Source organism: Tachypleus tridentatus, chromosome 1, assembly GCF_004210375.1.
Source record: "Tachypleus tridentatus isolate NWPU-2018 chromosome 1, ASM421037v1, whole genome shotgun sequence".
Classification (NCBI taxonomy): domain Eukaryota; kingdom Metazoa; phylum Arthropoda; class Merostomata; order Xiphosura; family Limulidae; genus Tachypleus; species Tachypleus tridentatus.
In genome coordinates, this window is record NC_134825.1 from 155184401 (window position 1) to 155203803 (window position 19403).

Here is a 19403-nt window from a genome sequence, read left to right on the forward strand (position 1 = left end):
GTATTAGGCTAATAGAAGTATAATATATTATAAATATTATACTAACACACATCTACATAAACTTTTTTATGTAAATTAAACGACAAATAAACTGTTTATAAACAAATAACCAAACGTAGAAGGAGCAGAAAGTATTCGTACAGTTCGGAACGTGTGAAAAAACTTATTTTCCCGTAAACATTTTGTTTAGTTTGGCGAATAAACTACATTATACCATTCCAGAAGTAGACACTAGGTTCATAATGATTGGAATTTAGCCAGCAAAAAATATACTTCCGGCAATTTAGCTCCGTCTCCGTCATCTGCTTGGTCATCATGGCGAACAGGAAACAACTGTCCAGTGATTTAAAAAACCGAATTATTGTAAAATACAAGTCTCGTGTGTCTCTTTCCAGTATTGCTACACAACTTAATGTGCCGAAATCTACTGTTCAAAGCATATTTGCCAAGTTTAAGCTTACAGGATCAACTGCTAACCTCCCTCGTTCCGGACGCCCCACCAAAATTCCAGAGAGAACCAAGAGGAAGGTTCTCAGAGAAGTTAGTAGGAACCCTCGTTTAACACGTAATGACATACAGAAATGGGTAAGGGAAACTGGGGTTGAAGTAAGCACTTCTACAGTTACGAATATATTTAAAGCCTGTTCATTTAGAAGCACGATTGAGATATGCAAGAAACATGTAGATAAACCCTTTACCTATTGGAAGAGTATTCTTTGGTCAGGCGAGATTAAAATCGAGCTTTTCAGCCACAATGATGTCTGCTATATTTTCCAAATCTTCCAAAGAACACCGTCCCTACAGTTAAACACGGAGGTGGCTCAATCATGCTACGGGGTTCCTTCAGCTCTTCTGGTGTAGGCAGCCTTCACCGCGTCAACGGAATCGTGAAATAAGAAAAGTACGTTGATATATTGAGCAGTTATATCAAGGGCGTCATTGGATCTTCCAGCACGACAATGACCCCAAGCACACATCAAAATATGTGCAATCCTGGTTGCAGAGGAACCATATAAGCGTTCTGGGGTGGCCATCACAGTCACCTGATCTCAACCCAATTGAAAACGTTTGGGATGAGTTGAAGACCAGGGTTCATCAGCGTCATCCGAAAAACTTGCAAGAGTTGGAGACCTTCTGTAAAGAAGAATGGAAGAAAATACCAGTCGAGTACTGTCAAACGATCATGGAGGGCATTGATTAAAGATTGCGCCAAGTAATTCACCTGAAAGGCTACACAACTAACCATTAAAGTAGACGCACTGACACTTTCTACCCCTTCTATGTTTGGCTATTTGTTTATAAACAATTTATCTGTCGTTCAATTTACATAAAAATTTATGTAGATGTGTGATAGTATAATATTTATAATATACTATACTTTTATTATCCTAATCATGAAACTTTTTAAGTTATGAGGAAAAAACTACTCACGAAGCAGGGGGTATGAACACTTTCTGTCGTAACTATACCATATGACACCAGAATATTTGAATATAAGATCATATGACTTATCATCTGACGTTTATTTTGCATAAAATTGAGCTCGTGAGTGTCATTTAAGATATTCATTAACACTAATTATGCCTTGACATGACTAGAATATAAAAAACTGTTATTAATTCTTAATAGACCACCTTAGTTCTGCGATAATAATACGAAATTTAACAAATTGGAGGTTCGTCAAAGATAAATTATGATACGTAACAAATATAACTGAAGTCTCACTTTTCGGTCAGACAAAAGTAAACCAAAAATTGGTAGTGAGTGTTGTTGATTTGTTGTTTTCCATCTCGCCTCTTAATTCAAAATTAAAGATGGCTAGTACAGGTAGCCGTGGAGTAGTTTTATGTAGACATACGTAAACAAATAAATAGTTTATCTATTTGTTTGTTTTAGCTCAAATGCATAATGGACTATCTGCGCCCTCTGTCTTATATATATAAGATACATACGTATATATACACATGGTAATTAAAAACTGTTAATTTAAAAAGGCGAATAGAGATCGTCCAATTAGTACAGAAACAAGTTTAATCAAAATGCAAAAATTATAACTACAAGCCTGCAGTTGAGAATTCTGAAATAAGTAAACATATTAGCCTAGAATTAGCGTCTACATTAAGTTTTCAAGCTACAAATCCCTGTTTAGACTCCATGTCTGTAATAGTTATTTATATGTAGCTTAAAAAAATTATGTAAACACTATTTCCAGCTTTTCCTGCTTGCTCTTTCAGAGTCTCCAGCTGGAAACTTGAAAATACGATCTTAACATTTGATTAAACTCTGTACTTTTTCATGACCCCTACTTTCCTTTTTAAAATTTCCAGTTTTTAATTATCCTGTTTATTAAGTTTTTTTATATCTAATTATGGAGAATAAATTTTAAGCTTCATACTTACATACGTATTCAGTAGAATGCTACATGTTTACTACTGGATCGGCTTATATTCCACCCAATAATTATTTACTTAGCTACATGATTTTATGCCTGAGGTTTCATTTAAACACGTGTTAAGTAAGCGAAGAACGAAAATCAGTAGAATAATTCACTATTCACAAGAGTATAGAAACCTACTATGGCGATCATCTACTGTTAAAATAGTCACTGAAATAGTAGCAGAAAATTACGTAGAGATAAATGACAACAACTAACTCGAGAGGAAAATGATGAATCCTCAACGTGGCGCTTTCCAACAATATAAGTGGCACAATTATTTCCTATTAATGCACATCAGTAAATTACTGGATTTTTTCAATGGCAAGATGTGGAGGGCTTAGAGAAATTCTTCAGAGAGCCTGAATTAATTCTAAACCTACCCTATACAATATTTAGTATTATATTAATTATTGTTGTCCATATTTTGGTAAAATATCCTTGGCCCTTTTTTTCTGCAGCGGTTTGAAAAACTATATTCAATAATAATAATATAATAAATACATCGTTTATTTCAATAAAACGAAGCATATCCGACTAGTATAATGGTGCTTAAATGGCTTCTATTTTTCTGCGATGCCTGAAAGACTTTGAAAAGCTATTTTGATAGCAATGATAAACTTAGAAAATGTTAGAGTGTAAATCTTGACTTTCAAGAATCAACTTAAAAATAGCTCTACAACTTTTACGGGGGTTTGTTTAATAGCTGTGTATAGATTTTGACGCAATATATGAAGCCATTTTTGCTATAGGTTTAGGTGCTTGAGTGGCTACGAAGATAAACTTATTCTGTAGCGATGAAAAATTGATAAAATCTCTCCTTCTCCATCTAGAATCAACATGAAAATAGTCTTGTGACATGCGCATGAGTTTTTAGTAGATTTGCCACGTTTGAAAAAATAATACATATCTGTTTCTTTCTATAGTTCTGTGAAACAAGAATAATATGGATAATAATAATAAGAACAAATGGATGAATTTCGTGTAACGATCGAAAAATCAACGTTTTGCTGTTATCAATATTTAAGTAGGCTTAGCCATTGAGATAATCTGCTTTTTAAAACAACACTCAAGACCTCCTATCTCAATGGCTAAGACTACTAAAATATGTTTTTTGTGCTGTTGTTTTTTTAATTTCGCACAAAGCTACTCGAGGGCTATCTGTGCTAGCCGTCCTTAATTTAGTAGTGTAAGACTAGAGGGAAGAAAACTAGACATCACAACCCACCGCCAACTCTTGGGCTACTCTTTTACCAACGAATAAGGGCCTGCTAAAATATGCTGAGAGCCTAACAGAATACTTAATACTAAGGTATTTCTACCATTAGTTCCAAAGTAATTCAAATTCCTACTTTTATAATTAAAAGCTATTAAACGTTGCCGCACTATAGCGCTGGTGTACAATTGAAACAAAGCAACAGTGACAAAATTTGCCATCACTGAGATTTCGGTTTAGTGTATGTATGAATTCTCTATCCTGTCTTCACATCAAAGATTAAATAGTGTGTCACATAATTAAGGAGTTAAAAGAAACGCGTGTTGTACTTCCATTATCGCAGAAAACAGACATTGTAAAACGTGAACAGCGTTGTGTTCGTTGAATAGATTTAATGAACGAGTACACGTTTTTTCATCTATTTCTCACATTACGAAACAAAATGACAACATGTTAAAATTTTGTTCAGAAATTGAATCAAGCAAGGATACTGATAAACGAAGAATCTAGCTAGTCAAGATTAAAACAGTTAGATGCGTGAATGGTTTCAAGCAAAACGCGCAGAAGGTGCACTGATTTCAAGACCTATACTTATTGAAAATGCAATTTTTTTAGTGAACAGCTACAATTAACAGAACCTTGTGTTTTTCAGATTCCTGATGAGCAGAAATCTGTCGATCTTGATGCTGCTAAAAAATATTGCGACAAGTTTTAATCAATAATTATCAATGATAATTTAAGTGCAGAATAATTATATAACGTTGAAGAAACAGGTTTGTTTTGGTGTTGTCTGTGAGATACGAGTTTAGCAGATGGTACAGAAAAGGTATCTCACAGATACAACGAGTAAAACAACGACTAACGGTTCTTAGTTGTATAAATACCGCAGGTACGTATAAAATTAAACTATTTGATTGGCAAAGAGGCTTTAAAATGTTTCTAATTGGTCTGTAATTTAAATAGCATGAACTAATGCATTGATGATTAAAGACATTTTCCATGATTCGTTACACCAAAATTTTTTTATAAAATCAGTAACCATTTCAAAAAAATTGGAGTTACAGAGGGCAGTTAGGCTATTCTTTTGTGGGACAATTGTTGAACCCATCCTTATGATTCTGAATTTGTTTCTGGAAATATTTTTACTACCTATCTATCTGATAATATGGCATCGGAAATTCAACCGAACGACCAAGGCAAGTATAATTTATTTTATGCGTAAGTTACTGAATTATAGTGGTATTTATATTAACTTCCAAAGAGTCTCCACCATTTGAGAGATTATTTACAACGTTGCCTATTTTTTATTTTTGGAGGGATGTGAGAAATATAACACTGCCACGTGAATTAAAAAAACTGTGTCCCAAAGTTGTGCTAAAAGACGTATCATTGGGTGATGTCCTGATGTCCACGAAGGAGTACTAATACTGTGATGGAAATTCCCAAAGCTACCTCAAAATAAAACCTTCCTTTTCAACTTCAAGAGACAGAAATTTAAGAATGGATGAACACTCGTTTGAACAATAAAATTACTCAAGGATTTACAGATACAGAAATAACACAGAGTGTAATTAATCCCAAACACCAGCCTACAGGCTTTGATATAAAAAAAGAAAATATTTCATGAGAAGATATTATGAAATATATCACAAAATTTATGAAGTTTACTGAGCAGAAGAATTGTTATTTTGCACATGAAGTAATGCCGTTGAAAATTCTAGAGCAAAAACTTCTGAAGGAGAAAGAGGTATCTTGTAGACAGGCTGATATCCGTGTTTTCTTCAGCCAGGATTTCTAAAACAAACAAACAAAAGCTTCGGTTTCGATACTTATATTTATACACCTGAATGAATCATAATATGTTCCATTATTCAGTTCCCCATGTTCATAATACTGCGGAACGACCATCTAATTCAATTCACAAGGGGAAGGTCTCAATTTGATGGAAATATTTGATTTTGTGGACAATTCTCGGTCTTGAGTAGTCTGATAATTTTATTACTCCCAAGTTTAACGTATTTTTTAATGATTTATTATCAACTATAGAATGATAGGTTTGACCTGAAGAGCTTTCTAAATAAATACTGGTCGTTGTTTTTTGTTCTCATGTATGACAAATTAGTGGTTCATCAAATCATGTAGTTTACAATAAGAGTTTTAGCGTTGAAATGAAGTATTATGCTCCTAAAATACTACAATATAACTGTTCTAAAAATAAAAAAACAAGAAAAACGGGATGTTTGAATAACATGGTTGACACAGACAAGCTGCATCAGATGATGGTGCACGTATTTAATGTATATCATAAAAAGCAGCATAAATTAATGATAAAAATTTTAATTAGGTAGAAATCTTTCCAAAATAACAATTACATTTTTGTTCCCAAGTCTAAAATATAGTGTTCTGTCCTGTTAAAAAAACATCTTTCTCATTGTGTTTACGCATAAAAATACATTTTGTGATCATAATAACTAATAATGTTAAACACGTTTGTGTAATTAATTTGACTGATTTGTATGTGAATATATATATATATATGTAAAAGGTGTTTTTGTTCAGGCATAAATATAATTATAATTATTGTCATTTCTGTTGCATGTTTAGTCCATTCTCTCCATTGTAATTATAAACAGTTTGAGCTATGAACTGAGCTTAACATAATGTTTTAAGCTATAATATTATCTTTGTTATATATGTATTGTTTCTAACATGATTTAAGGCCTAGTGGTTAGACCAATAGACTCATAATCTGAGAGTTGCATGTTCTAATGACGTCACCGAACATAATTGCCCTCTCAGTTGTGGAAGAGTTATAATGCGTCGATAAATTTTGTGTGTGTGTGGTGAAGAATAACCCAAAGCTGGTGGTGTTAACTGGAGGTTACTCAACTCACACATGGAGCACGTGCTGATTTTTAATAAACATTCTTCTTCAAATGACTTCAAAGAGTTTACTTGTTTCATTAATAAATGGCTCTAGTTCCCTACAAGTAATAAAAGATGACAAAAAAAAAAAAAAAAAAGGAGGTTGGATGGTCCGATGTACATTGTTTGGAAATTTGTTGGCACCTGTAAATCCTACTACGTATAAATATAATATTAGATTATACGAATTAAATTTGTTACTCAAGAAATTGCCAGCATGTAATGATTAAAGACTCCTTTATCAAGAGCAATATAAAATATTTAATCTTTCCGTCAGGGTTGGGGGCAGAATGTCTAAATTCACAAATGATACTCCTGCTAATTCGAATAATTTTACAATAAAATATCTTATAATTGCTTCATCCTATCTAATCAGTGACTTCCATCTGTAAACACAGAATCAGTTTATCAAGTGAATTAAGTACAATCATAACCTTTCTAACAAGTCTACAAATTGTTAACAATTGTTAACTGTAAATTGGGATTCAAATATAATGGAAGGATACAAGCTGCTATTATATGTCCAAGTTCTTGAAAGGTGTAATTATTGGTGTTGTTAAGACTACTTATATTTGTCAACAAATTGTCATTTTACAACATTAAACTGTTCATTTATCCAAATTATTTTAGATTTATACAATGATTAAAAGTTGAAGTTTTTAACAGATTTTATTAAAACATATACCTTATTCAGAAGATTTAATCTAGTTTTACAAGCTGTTTCCCTGTAGTATTTTAAGAAGTTTGAGTTGCACCTCTAGCTTGTTCTATATAGTGTAAGAATTTGTAAAAATATCATGAAATTTTCATATTGAATTTTATACTTACAATTATTAACATTTAGGGTTAATTGGAAGAATCACAAATGAAAAACCTGGTACTTAAAGTCTACATTCACATTTTAAACTTTTAGAAAAATCTCTGTCTTAGTAATTTCTTTTTTACTTGTTAAAAAACATTATAATTTATTTCCAACATATATGTTTTTCTCTCAAATAAGTCACAAATTTAAAAAAGTATCAGCATATGGATACTGGATAAAATTTATATGAAACTCAACAGTAAATTGAAACAAAGATGAATTGTCAGTATTAATACGTGTTGACACTTTTTAAAGTGGAATGTTAAAACTCAAAATACAGTACTGCTTACAAATAACAGTGATATAATTTCTTTAACAGTAAAAACAGGGTTCCTTAAAAACTACAAAAAGTACAAGAATGTTGCTAACTATCTAACATGACATTGTAGAGCATCAACAGATATATACATTATGGAAAGACTGTCCTTATTTTACAATTACTATCTTCATTTACAAGTTTTTTTTATATATACGAACGGAAATATTTGTTTTAATATTTGTTACAGTGAAAGTAATATGATTACATATTGTATGTATATATATGTATTTGTGTGTGTATACATATATACATACAGTCATGTGAAAAAGTTAGGACACCCTATGAAAGCCTGTGTATTTTTCTAACATTTTTGGATATATAGATATCTAATCTCAATTTTAACAAAACTGAGAGATCATAGGAATATAACTAAACAATTAAAACTGAAGAAAAGACTTTTCAAGATCTTCTGTAAATGTAATTCTACAAAAATGCATATTCTTGTAGGGCACCCCCACATTTATTCCCAGTTAAAATGGCTCAACTCACACACAGGTGTATCACACCAGGTGCACATGATTAGAAGATCGATACTCAGCATTTTGAATGGGGCTTGCCATATTTAAACCTCAGACATTTAGTGTGGTGTGCTCCTGACTGTTGAAGTGAGAGTGAGCACCATGGTGACAGCAAAAGAGCTGTCTGAGGCCTTCAGAAAGGAAATTGTAGCAGCTTATGAGTCTGGTAAGAGATTTTAAAAGATCCCAAAAGATTTTGAAATCAGCCATTCCACTGTCCAGAAAATAGTCAACAAGTGCATGGCTTTTAAAACAACTGCCAGCATGCCCAGGTCTGGTCGTCCAAGCAAGTTCACCCCGAGAGCAGACTGCAAGATGCTAAAAGAGGTCTCCAAACACCCTAACATGTCATCACGGGACCTACAGCAGGCTCTGGCTACTGTTTATGTGAAAGTTCATGCCTATACAATCAGAAAGAGACTGTACAAGTGTAACTTGCATGGGAGGTGTGCAAAAAGGAAACCTTTGCTCTCTAAGAGAAACATCAAGGCTGGACTGAAGTTTGCCAGAGAGAATGTAGACAAAGACCAGGACTTCTGGAATAATGTTCTTTGGACAGATGAGTCCAAAATTGAATTATTTGGACACCAGAACAGAGGACATGTTTGGCATAAACCAAATACAGTATTCCAGGAAAAGAACCTCATACCAACTGTGAAGCATGGAGGTAGAAGTGTCATGGTTTGGGGCTGCTTTGCTGCAGCAGGACCACACAGCTCACAATCATAGAATCCACCATGAATTCTACTGTGTATCAGAGGGTTCTTGAGGATCATGAGACCATCTGTAAGAAAAGTAAAGCTGAAGCAGACCTGGACCCTGCAACACGACAATGACCCAAAACATACCAGTAAATCCAACAAGGACTGGCTGAAAACTAAGAAATGGAGAGTCCTGGAATGACCGAGTCAAAACCCAGATCTTAATCCAATTGAGATGCTGTGGGGTGACTTGAAACAGGCTGTACATGCAAGAAACCCCTCAAATATCTCACAGCTGAAAGAATTCTACATTGAGGAGTGGGGCAAACTTTCTTCAGACCAATGTCAGAGACTGATAGATGGCTACAAGAAGCATCTCACTGCAGTTATTTCAGCCAAAGGGGGTAACACTAGCTATTAGGGGGTAAAGTGTCCTAACTTTTTCCTCAGTTAGAATATGCATTTTTGTAGAATTGCATGTACAGAAGATCTTGAAAAGTCTTTTCTTCAGTTTTAATTGTTTAGTTATATTTCTGTGATCTCTCAGTATTGTTAAAATTGAGATTAAATATCTAATATCCAAAAATGTTAGAAAAATACACAGGCTTTCATAGGGTGTCCTAACTTTTTCACATGACTATATGTATATTGGTATATGTTACAATCACTGCACATACTCGAAACTATTTTGTTAAAAACTGTTAACTTAGATGTAAGATATTTGAGCAAAATATGTAATCTGTGAGAAATAAAATGTCTATAATAAAACTTTCATTGTGAATATAATTTTTTTTTAAATATCCACTATTTCAAGCTAAATAAAATACAACCAGTCAAAATATCTTGGTCCTTCATTCTATATTTTTTCAAAACTTTTTAGATTATTTAATACATTTACGTTATGCATCCATATATGAAAGACATTTGTTTCAACCATATTCTTCAAATTCTGAAAGTGAATGGGCAAACTCTGAAAACCAATCTCTTTCAAAAACAGCAGTAAGTTGCTGTATGATTGGTTGACTGGAAGCTGTTCCAGTTTGTGATTGATTCAAAATAAAACCAATGCCACCAGTGTTGGTAAAGTAGTCTCCAGACCAGTTAGAGGTTCCTAATGCAAAATATAAACAGATAGAAGTTCATATGTATGGTCCTTAAGGTTCTTTATCATATGTTGATAACACAAACTTGCATTGACACATTATTAGTTTTAATTTAGGTTATAATACATGACTACAAACTGATAAAAAAATGTATTATCAAATTCCATTTTGTTTATTCATTTATATAATGTTACGAGATACATTTTCTAGTATAGAATTGTATAGAAAGCAAAGAAAAGCTTTACCAATATACGCAGTGTTATCTGTGACCATATATTTGTTGTGACTGACTCGAGCAAAGGGAATTTTTTCTTGAGCTTCAGAATATGTTGGCACTATAAAAAGTTTCTAAAGAGGAAAATAAAATAAATCTTTATACTGTGAGAACAAGTTTCAAATAATTCATCTCAAGAATAACAAAATAAACATTTGTGATAACAGAAATAATTGAAAAGTTTCTGTTTTGAGAACAAGAAAATAAATATGTTAATAAAATATATTTATATGCTTTATTTTAATAACTATGAAATACATCTCTATGTTAACAGAACACAGAGGCTGAGAATATTAAATTAAAATAATTTTGGATCTCATCATGTCATTACAGTCCATATTGCTATGTCCAGTCATGCTTTGTCTGATAACCATGCATTTTGATAATAGTCATGTAGCTTAGTTTCTGTTACAAAAGGCTCTGTCATAAGGCTTTTGTATCCAAAGCACTCCATTCTTCCATGAAGGCTTTCAATAATCCACCCAATAAATGAGCATGATATTTTCACTGTGGACATTTCAACAGTAGTTGCACAAAAATCCATACATTGTGCCTCCAACTACCAATATTTTTCCAGAGGAAAAATCATTCATATCCATTTCATGTTTACATAATGTGAAAATTGCATACCTATGTTGTGATAACAATTTATGACACTTTTCAAGGAAGAGATCCTTCATTATTATGTTTTGCACTGATGTTTTGGGCATTTGGTTGGCTTTGGCCACTGACTTGTCTTTTGATGGAATTTCACCAATTACAAACTACCTTGTATTGCTTAGCATGGCTGAGATAAGACTTATTACATGTCTTTTGTGAATGGCTGTTGTACCAAAAGTTGATTCACTTTCTTTTATTTTTCAGTGAAAGGACTATCCTCATACAGAAATTTATAAATCCTCTGTCTCAATGTTATCTTTAAGATCAGATTATATGAATATTTTTCATTGGAAAAGAAACCGTTACATACCCTACAAAAGCAATAATTTTTCAGTATCATTATTGTCAAAATGTAGTATTGATAGTTGCCAAGCTACCACAGCTTTAGAGCAGCTGTAGTTGTCACATGAATTGTTGATTTGGATATTCAAAATCATTTTAATATAACATAATCAGCCCACTTTACTTTCTTATGTATTCATTGTAAGAATAAGAAAATAAGACCCTATACTAAAAGAGTAATGCATGTTTCTAGTATAACAAAAAAATACCTCCCTCTTCTAAAAAAATTATATGTTTCTTTAAACAGACATTTCTTTTCATTTAAACACAGTAACCAAAATAATGAACAATAAGTAAATAAAATCACTTTTTTTACATCACAAAATCAAAACCTCAATAAATATTTAACACTGAATGAGTACACAAGCAAAACTACAAGTTTTTAAATTAATCCTTGAAGATCTTTTCAGCATTTTAGCAATTGGTAAAATATCTAGTCTGAACTTTCAAGTACATAAAAAATTTAATTGCAATAAAAATTAATTAAGTCATTCTGGAAAACGCAAATAGAACCAGTTACTGTTATTTACTTACTGTCTTAAACTCAAAATACTGACAGTGAAAATTTTGAAACATTTTCTACACCTTTTTCAAAGTTAAAGTTTTATTTCATTTTGCCTTCATAAAAGAACGTTTACTATCCTGTGAAATATTCAGAAATACCTGAAAAGGTAAAAAAATTTGACAATATATTATGTTCAAAACAAAATCAGCAGAAATACAATAAAAATCACAAAACAAAAATTCATCACAAATGTTTCTTTTCAGTTAAAACCTTTAAGCAAATTTTAAGGAACAAATGCACCAAGTTAGTGTTCACAAACCTTACACAATCATGCAACATCTTATAGCATTTGAACATGACACACCTATTAAAAACATTATAACTAGTATATCATCCATTTTGCAGTGGAAGAGATTTACAATTTCTTTTCTTTTTTTTTGCTAAATTACAAACTGATGACCCACCACTTCAATATAACAATCACTACTGTTCATGACAGCCAAAGAACGAAGGAAATATATCATAGAGGAACGTGTATGATTCCACCAACTGGCTAAGAGACGCACATGTATCTGCTTTTCTACTGCAGATTTTCTAAGAGCATTATCAATGACAGGCCAGTACCTGTGGTAAAAATGGAAATTGTTAACACTTGTAAAATGTAAGCACATGCACTACATGATTGTGAAATGAACTTACTTTTAATATCTTAACTGAATGTGCAAAATAGTACATCGTTCTCAGTGTTTTCTATTTATAAGATTAATTTGTTTTCCTTTTTTTTCACTTCACATTATGATAAGATTCAATCAGTACACACTAAACAATATTCATTCAATGTGCATTATGTGCAGAGTAAATTGCCATAATATTCTTTTACAGTTTATTAATAATTACACTCATAAGGCATGTGAAATAACTGAATAGAGCAAGAATGTTAAATTCAGTTTCAAAACAATATATTAGTTTCAAAGTTTTATAGCACAGATATCTATCATAAAATAAAATGTACATACACCACAAATAATATTTGACAGTTAGAGAATCATTAACCCTACATTTTTGTTTAAGTGATTCATGCATGAAAAAATAATGTCTTAAATAAAGATTTATTAAAGATATCCTTGTTACTTTTATCACTTCATATTTGCTAACCAGTATAACCTAAAACCTAGTTTAACACTATTTGAAAAATTAATTACTAAGCAAGATTATTGCGAGTTTGGAAAATGAGAAAATGCATATTAAATATTCAGTTAGATGGCAACTTTTAACTATCAGTACCAATTATTTTTTGTTTCAGATATTTGCACAAAGCTACACAAATGCTACATATGCATAACCATCCATAATTCTGAACTGATAAACAAGGGAAGCAGCTAGTAAACGGCACCAACTATCACTTCTTTGACTACTCTGATTCATGAATTCATAAAATTTTAAAAGGATAAAAAGGAGTTTATTAATCCATCAAGGTTGTCACTTCCAACTCCAAACTGTAATCATCCCTCATTACTCATGTATTCATCTAATCTTTTCTCAAGTTTATTTAAAGTTTATTCTTCTACCACCCTTGAAGACAACTCATTCCAAAAACCAACCACCCTGTTTGAAAAGTGATACTTCCTAAACTGCAGACAACTCCTACGCTCCCAAAATTTTAACTTATGACCTCTTATCCTTTTATTTTCACTGCTAAACACAAAAAAGTTCCATGGATCTGTATTATCATTACCCTTCATAATTTAAAACCCTTCAACCAAATATCCTATGACCCTTTTCCTTTCCAGAGAAAACAAGTTTAGAGATTTCAGTTTATCCTCATAGGTCAGTCTCACCATCCCAAGTATCATCTAGTGGTTCTTCTCTGAATCTTCTTCAGCAATTCAATGTCCTTCTTTAAATATAGAACTAACTTCAGTCAACTTTCAATAATCTAAAACTCTTCCACTATTCAGTGATCAATAAAAATATTAACTAGTGTTTCACGTATAAGATCCTTAAGTTATTTTAAAACTGCAGGATAAAAGTTGTCTGTCCAGGAGATTTATCTTTTTTGAGGTTTCCTAACTTTGCTTTTGCAGATTCTAAACTTAAAATGACATCTTTTACCTCAATATTTTCCCCTTACATTAAGTGTTGTGGTTGGAGCAGAACATCTGCATCTTCCTTCATAAAACTTGAAGAGAGCATATAATTTCATAGGTTTACCATTTCCTTATCTTCTGAAATCAGTTTCCGCTATCATTTTAAGAAGTCTAATCCCTATCCTAACATTTTGCTTACCCTTCACATACCTAAAGAATTCCTCATTATCTTATTTAACTCTCTCAGCCAAGCTTCTTTTATATACAGTTTTTGCCCTTTTAACTTTCTTTTTAATCAGCTCTCTTGATTTCATATAGTCCTCACAGCCATTTTTATTTCCAGTAAGTTGAAATTATTGGGTTTAAGATCTGTTTAGGATCCATCCAAACTCTTTAGTCCACTGTACAGAAGATCATGTCTCATTTCATTAAAATTGAATATCAGGATTTTATTATTACTTTTATATTGCTCCCACAGCCTCAGAGATTAGAGCATAATTTTGCAGTAATATGGTGTGAACCATAGACCCTTGGATTTACAATCCAGCATGTTAAGCACAAGGCCATGCCTCACCAAAGAATGAATTAATATCTTTAAAACTTCTAATTGTTTATAAACTATAAAGGTTTAAGTGTATATTTATAAAAATGTCCCCAGTGGCAGAGTGGTCTGTCTGTCTGTCTATAGACTTACAATGCTAGAAACCAGATTTTGATATCCATTGTGGGCAGAGCACAGACAGCCTATTGTGTAGCTTTGTGGTCAACCACAGACAAACAAATTTATAAAAAATATTCAACAATAAAATAAAAAAACTAATAACACTGCACAACAAAGTTTTTGCTTCTTGAACACTGTTGGGTGTTCCTTATAGATTTTTGGCAGCTGATCACAAAAAACACATCCAAATTTGCCAATCATGTACCGTTTCATCAAAATCTTCATTTTCGCCAGGACATTGCTACAATGGAAAAACGATATCAGGGCAACTGGAATCTGTCAATGCTTGCCGACTACTGTTGGACACTGCAACGTGATGCACCAGACATTGAATACAAACAAAAATAAGGAGCAAACCACTTTTAATTATGTTGAACTTAATAGCATATTGGAACCATAAACGCAATTAAATACGTTATTGCCGGTAAACAGTTAACTGTCTATTTCTCAGAGTTCCTACGTGATGAAGCAAAACCAAAACTATATTTGTGCACACCCACCAGGTACCTGTCACAATCAGCAGAAACTTTTCAGGAAGCAAAACTTTTAAAAAATTGTTGTGCAGTGTTATTTATCTTTTATTCTAGTACACATTTATAGTCCATTTGTTTTTTTTTATTTAGTATAAAAAAAGCGGTAGCAAATCAAACAATTTATTCTTAATAACCAATGTGCAATAAAATATCACTTGTTTTGAACTATGGGTTATTTTTGAAATTTCCTTAGGAATCAGTAACAGTTAAAGTGAAATGTAAACATATAAAATTAATATTTTTATTTGTTTTAATGTGTAAAATACATAAACAAGATATTACCTAATATTACAAAAAGGCTTTCAGGTTAGTTTTATATTCATTAAATTAGCAATGTTAACTTCTGGTTTTCCTATACATTACCTTTTGTTTTCTGTATAAAGTGTACTTGGAAAATAATCTGTAACAGCCACATAAACGTGTTTCTGTGCTTTACTGATTACGTCTAAAATGCTCTCAATATCATTAGATCTTCCTGTAGGACAAAACTGTGGTGGTGAACTCTGTAACAAATAAAAACAGCCATTTTACCAGTTTTTAATAATTGATTTAAAAGAGTCTATTTACAGTAAAGAAATACCAGAAACTTATTTTACCTTTTCACTGAAAAAAAAAAAAATTGATGATTTAAATTCACACTGGATTACATGCTATTGTTGTGTACATGATACATGTGCACTGATAAATGTTAGAAAAATAAACATTTACCACACTGTTCCTTGCAGCTACCTTACTTCATTCACAGTTAAATAAAGAAGATTATTTTAAATTATCTTAATTCATAAAGTGTAGCTTTTCTGGCAAAGTTTTACAAAGAAAATGTAATAACTACGAAAAGTAATGTTTGTATTTAACTCAAGATATCCTGTCAGAAAATGTATGAAAAGCCACAAGCAGAAAGTGTGCATGAAAATACCCATTGTTTAATTAAAGGGAAGTTTCAGAGCCCTTCCAAGTAAGTGCCAAAGCAACAGGTATTCACTTTCTTTACAATATAGAATAGATCTACAATTTTGTACTCTGTTTTGCTTACATTCTGGCAAGTCAGTAATATAACTGTAGTGATATTGTATATTTTTGAGCTGGAATAATGATTATGAACACTTGAGAGGATTTCCTTAGGCTTAGTATATAGGTACATAACATATTATAGGATAAATTTAAAAAAAAAAAAGGTAGTTTTTTTTTTTAAGAAAATAATTTGATTTCACTTCCATTGTTTACACATAGTATGAATAAATACAAAGAGTTTCATAAACAAATTCACGTGGCTATCTGCGATAAACAAATACACTGAACTGGCTAAAAAATGCATAGAAAGAGTGTACCAAACATTGTGCATGTAGATATACTCCTATTAAAGATGTGTAGAAAAGCTTATATATAAAGCTACATGAAACCAGCCTGAATTCTCTTAAAAAGGGAACTACTTAATGCATAAACTGCTTCTTTTTTTAATCAACACATCCTAAACATTGAACCAAATTAGTTCTAAACTGTGACACTAGGTGCAAGATTATTATTTGTTACTTTTCAATTTACAGATTCAAAATAAATATTACACTTTCAGGTTTTCAGGAAATACCTTGAAAAAAAGCCAGGAAAATTATTTTGAACATCCAATAAGGTGAAAAAAAATATATATATACTTGCATCAAAGAAATACTGTAGTAAGTTGTTCGGCTTATTCATTTATCAAAATTAAATAATAATTTAAATCTATTAAGGATTCAATAACGATACATTAAAATAACATACATTTTGTATTTATTTTTTTTGGTCACTGCTGTATGCAATATGACAACAATTACTAGTCTAGGAAATAGAAAGTAAAGAATTTATACCTAAAAACTGTATATGAAACAAAGACTTTAAAATATTTAATTACTAAAACGATTGAAAATTGTTAAATATGTGACATGAAGCTATTTTATCATAAAAATTCTTATTTCTTGGGAAACTATCTGTTATTTATTCATTTGTTTACACAGCATTTATAATTTATACTCTCACAAAACTTAAAATATTATTAAAAATTTCAAAAATAACATCAACACTTACAGACAGATAGACATTGGTTAATGTATCATTCAGTGACACAGCTAATGGTGTTTCAGCATTGATGTTGGTATAAAGAGAAGATGGCCATGTGGAAGGAATATCAGTTTCTTTTTTTCCCAACATCCAGTACACTTCAAATATTTTAGCAAGGTCTGTTGCTAGACAACTACAGTTGTACACTATTGCTCCAAGTTCTTTAACCTGTGATATTAGTAAGACCATTAAAAACATAACAATAAGTACAATATGTGGAACTAATTTCCAAGATCATTTTACTCGTCAATAATTACCCTACCCCCCAAAAAAAACATAATATAATTTATAAATATACAGAACTAATATACTATCCAGCAACTATGGACTGAATAATAAATGTTAGAAAGTGTGTAGCACTCCCTTTCACTATTTTGAGCCATAGCATACATTGATACATAGCTAATTAATCATACATCTATACAAAGATACCTGTGTGTTGACCTTTCACTGAGCCCATATTCTTAGCATTAAGATGACAAAATTAAAATGCCTGCTGATCTAAAACTGTTTGTTCACTTGCTTATCCAATCAACACTTTCTTAAGAAGGTCAATGAACATTCCTCTGCTGAATTCTGTCAAAACTGATTCACTTAGTTCCTCAGAACAACTACTGACAGCACACAAGGATATGGACATCTCTGCTTTATTTATATGCATATCCAAAATATGAAATATATACATATATGAGAAGAGTAATCTTCTTCAGCATAATAATATATCAATTAATAATTTTGATATGTTGGTGGATAGATAAAAGAAAGGAAAACAGTTGTATGAAAAGAGATGTGTTTATTTTATTATGCTTATATATAAATATTACATGTGATTTCATAGATCCAGGACAATGTCTCACCTCCATGATTACTGACTCTCGCTTTAAAAAACAAACTAACTTTTGATGTTGCATTCCTGTTCATAAATAGATAGTTTTGCAAAAATTTGGTACTTTGTTGCAAAAAATTAGCATTACTTTGATAAAGCATAAGATGCATACTTCGTGAAAACGTATAACTATAAGCCTTAGATGAAGTAATCAAATGACGTCGACCATCAAAATTTCTCTAATTTTTATAGATATTCAATAAGTTTGTTTTTTTTAATTATGTTTCAATTGTAGGCAGTTACTCCAAATTTTTCTTTACGTGAATTGAGTCATCGTATTTTTTGTGTTCAGCTGAAAATATTTTTTGATGTCTTTTATATTATCCCAATCGTGTTTTGAAAATTTAATAGTCTTTAACTTAAAATGTGTTTGACAACCACATGAAACCCAATTTTATACAATAAAGTGCCGAAATTGTCTAACAATGTGAAATTTTTCATTTAAAAAATACAAGCTATAATTTCCAAATTACCTACCTAATTAGATTCTCACTTTGAAACAAACAAATCTACAACTGCATACAAACAAACTTTCAAGATGTCTTCAAAAAAAAGTATTAGAAAAATAAATAACAATTATATGGACATAACACTGTCTTTTCTTTTCCAAAATTTGTTGAGAGTTTGGCGAGATACAATCTGCATCATTAACATGTGAATTTAAAATAAATATTAAAAATCAACACAAGGTGTTTTCTCAGTAATTTACAGGTAATTCAATGTGTAAGTTTCAAATATACAAGTCAGGATATTCAAAGTATATATAAAAGAAAGAAAGTAAAATAGAAGATTCACTGAAAATAATAATCCATAAAATATTATACAGTGTCACACACCACAACCCAACCATCCATTTTCTGAACTCTCAACCCAAGGAGGCTTTCTATAGTGAACAGCAATAAAGTGCTTTTATATATAAAATTCTTTTTAATCTCTAAATATTCTACAGGTAAGTTAAAAATCATAAGTCAAACTTACAAAATATTTTAATATGAAACAACAACTATCTAGTACATGTTTATAGTTTTTATAAATAATTACAATGTATTAAAAGTTTATGTAATCAAATGCAACATACTAACAGTTTATGCTTTTCATTTCTTCAACTATACTTGGGACAATAAAAGTTTGGCTCTGAAGGTATTTTTGAGTTAAGAGACGTGTAAATTTAACTTTGTGTTGGAATGTTGTCTTGTTTTTTTTTGTCTGTTTTGTGAGATAGA

At 31.3% G+C, this 19403-nt stretch overlaps 1 protein-coding gene across 1 annotated transcript in view; it reads right to left on the reverse strand.

The window, feature by feature from the left end:
• Positions 1-9816: 9816 nt before the first annotated feature.
• Positions 9817-19403, reverse strand: part of LOC143228118 (5'-3' exonuclease PLD3-like) — a 50981-nt gene continuing 41394 nt past the window's right edge. The window contains 5 exon segments of the mRNA XM_076459443.1: positions 9817-10086; positions 10324-10426; positions 12324-12483; positions 15564-15703; positions 17262-17462. Coding sequence (XP_076315558.1) covers positions 9905-10086; positions 10324-10426; positions 12324-12483; positions 15564-15703; positions 17262-17462 — 786 coding nt within the window. The 3' untranslated portion in view covers positions 9817-9904.